At 33.6% G+C, this 3,388-nt stretch overlaps 1 protein-coding gene across 1 annotated transcript in view; it reads right to left on the bottom strand.

Annotated features, from left to right (window-relative positions):
* The window catches only part of LOC107657343 (ankyrin repeat domain-containing protein 13C-like), a 30,711-nt gene that overhangs the window by 20,060 nt on the left and 7,263 nt on the right, over positions 1-3,388 (bottom strand). Inside the window, exon 2 of the mRNA XM_016445390.1 lies at positions 211-252. Within this exon, the coding sequence (XP_016300876.1) occupies positions 211-252 (42 nt within the window). The remainder of the gene's footprint in view (positions 1-210; positions 253-3,388) is intronic.

Here is a 3,388-nt window from a genome sequence, read left to right as displayed (position 1 = left end):
CACTCACTCTCTCACACACACACACACACACACACACTCACTCTCTCACACACACACTCCTCACACACACACTCACTCACACACTCACTCTCACACACACACTCACACTCACACTCACACACTCACTCTCACTCTCACTCTCACTCTCACTCTCACACTCACACTCACACTCACACTCACATTCGGGTGTATCAGAAGCGGGCGACTCACCTTTATGACCCATCATAACGGCCAGATGAAGAGGGGTGTTTCCTGTAAGACAGACGATACGGAGTCATTTACAACCAGAACAAACCCAAACTGAGCAATCATTCAGCAGAAACTTCAGCAGCATGCGCTTCTGTATTAATTTAGTATATATATATATATATATATATATATATGTCTGTATATAAATAGTTTAAATTCATTTTTATTTTAATTAAAGTTTTTTTATTTTTAAATATGTCTGTAAAGCTTTTAATACATTTTTATTTCCTCTGTCCTCTGTTATGCATGTGCAGAGAAGCAGTGTGATGCATGAGAATGAAAACAGGTAACACAGGTTAGTGAATCAAACCGCTCTCGCGAACACACGAACCGGCTTGGGAGAATGATATCAATCATGATTAATCATATAATTAAGACTGATTCATAATCCATCATACAGATAAAACCCTAAATGAATGCATGAAACTAGCTTTGGTGTTGTCCGTCACAGGCAAAACATGCAGAATTACAAGTTTCAAGCAGACCAATTTTCCATTACTGTCATAATTGATTAATTCAACATGAATATAATACAATCATTATGTTATGAACGGTTAAAGTTCTAGATCATCATTATTGATTATTATAATGATCACCACATTTTTTGAGGCATTAAGGTTCTAGACCAGCATATTCTGGATTATTATGTCTCTGAATAATACAGTTCTAGATCACTGTGGCTGTGGATTATTATGATTCTTGATCATGTGTTCGAGTTAAGGCTCTAGATCAGCATGATTTTGGATTGTTATGACTCTTAATAGTAACTATTTTAAATCAACATGATTCTAGATTATTATGGCTCTTGATCATCTTTTTTTAGCTGTAGAGGCTCTAGATCAGCATTTGTTTTGATTATTACGGTTCTCAATCACCATGTTTTGAGTCATTATGGTTCTAAGCATAATTATGGCTCTGAATAACAGTTGTAGATCACCGTAATTCTGGTTTATTATTCTTGATTATAATCACCATGTTTCTGAGTCATTAAGGCTCTAGATCAGCATGATTCTGAATTATTATGGCTTTGAATAATAACAGTTCTAGATCATCATGATTCTGGATTAATATGGTTCTCAATTACCACATTCAGACATTTAGGTTCTAGACCAGAATATTCTTGATTACTATGATTGTTAACCACCACGTTTTTGCGTTATTAAGGTTCTAGATCAGCATGAATTAGGATTATTATGGTTCTCAATCACCATGCTTGGAGTCATTATGGTTCTATATTAGAATAATAATTATGGCTCTGAACAATAATAGTTCTAGATTATTATGGTTCTGGACTATTATGATTCGCAATCACCATGTTTTTGAGTTATTAAGGTTCTAGATCAGCATGATTTTGGATTATTATGACCCTGAATAATAACAGTTCTAAAGCAACATGATTCTGGATTATTATGGTTCTCAATCACCATATTTTTGAGTCATTATGGTTCTAAATCTGCATGATTCTGGATATTATGACTCTGAAAAATAAAAGAAAATTAATGTTTTGAGTCAGGGTTTTAGATCATCGTGGTTCTGGATTATTATGACTGTAGTTGTGGATTATGATGAAAACCATGTTTTGAGACATTATGGTTTTATACTAGCATAATAATTATGGCTCTGAATAATAATAATAATAACAGTTCTCGATGATCATGATTCTGGACTATTATGATTCTCAATCACCACATTAAAGCTTAAGTTTGTTTGTTTGTTTATGATTTAACACCATGCAAGCTACCTCGGCTATATTCATGGCGAGAACGAGGTTAGTTAAGTTAAATTAAGTTTTACAATTTGATCTTAGATAAAAATTCTAAAACAAAATCTGGCCTTACTTCATTAAAAATCTTTCCAGAAAAGTCAACAGAAAAATGAGTTCTGACAGACTTTAAACTATTACAATCCATAAAAATATGCTTCAAAGATAATGGATTCTGGCATAAAGAACATAAAGGAGGATCTTCACCCGCCAACAGAAAACTATGGGTTAGTCTGGAATGTCCTATTCGACAGCTAGTGTAGACAATATGATCCCATCGATTTTCAAAGTGGGCACAACGTTTTACAGCAACTACAGGATCGATTTTGTATAGTTTATTTGTTGTACATTTATCCCATTCAGCTTGCCATTTCTTATAAATATAAGTGTTTATAACAGGTCTGAGGTCTGAAGGTGGAATTGGGCATTTCTTAAGTTCTGAAGATAGAGCTTTTAAGGCTTAAGTTATTAAGGCTCTAGATCAGCATGATTCTGAATTATTATGGCTTTGAATAATAACAGTTCTAGATCATCATGATTCTGGATTAATATGGTTCTCAATTACCACATTCAGACATTTAGGTTCTAGACCAGAATATTCTTGATTACTATGATTGTTAACCACCACGTTTTTGCGTTATTAAGGTTCTAGATCAGCATGAATTAGGATTATTATGGTTCTCAATCACCATGCTTGGAGTCATTATGGTTCTATATTAGAATCAAAACATGTTGGAGTTATTATTATTCAGCTATGAACAATAATAACATTTGTAGTTCATCGTGGTTCTAGACCAGCATGTTTCTGTATAATATAAATAATAACAGTTATAGATAATCATTATTCTGGATTGTTTTGATTCTTGATCACCATATTTTTGAGTCATTATGGTTCTAAATTAGCATAATTCTGAATGATTATGACTCAGAATAATAACAGTTGTAGATCATCACAGTTCTGGGTTATTATGGCTGGTTCTGGATTGTTATGATTCTCGATCACCCTGTTTTGAGTCACTATGGTTCCAGATTAGCTCTGAATAATAATAATAACAGTTGTGGATAATCGTGGTTCTAGACCAGCATGTTTCTGTATACTCTGAATAATAACGGTTCTAGATAATAATTGCTCTGGATTGTTGTGATTCTCGATCACCGTATTTTGAGCCACTATGGGTCCAGATCAGCTCTGAATAATAATAATAATAACAGTTGTAGATCATCATGGTTCTAGACCAGCAAGTTTCTGTATAATCTGACTAATAAGGGTTCTAGATAATAATTGTTCTGGATTGTTGTGATTCTCGATCACCGTATTTTGAGCCACTATGGTTCTAGATCAGCTCTGAATAATAATAATAATAACAGTTGTAGATC

This window comes from Sinocyclocheilus anshuiensis, unplaced genomic scaffold (genome assembly GCF_001515605.1).
Source record: "Sinocyclocheilus anshuiensis isolate Anshui unplaced genomic scaffold, SAMN03320099.WGS_v1.1 scaffold2371, whole genome shotgun sequence".
Classification (NCBI taxonomy): domain Eukaryota; kingdom Metazoa; phylum Chordata; class Actinopteri; order Cypriniformes; family Cyprinidae; genus Sinocyclocheilus; species Sinocyclocheilus anshuiensis.
The sequence above is the reverse complement of the archived record's forward strand: the minus strand, read 5'-3'. Positions and strand labels throughout refer to the sequence as shown.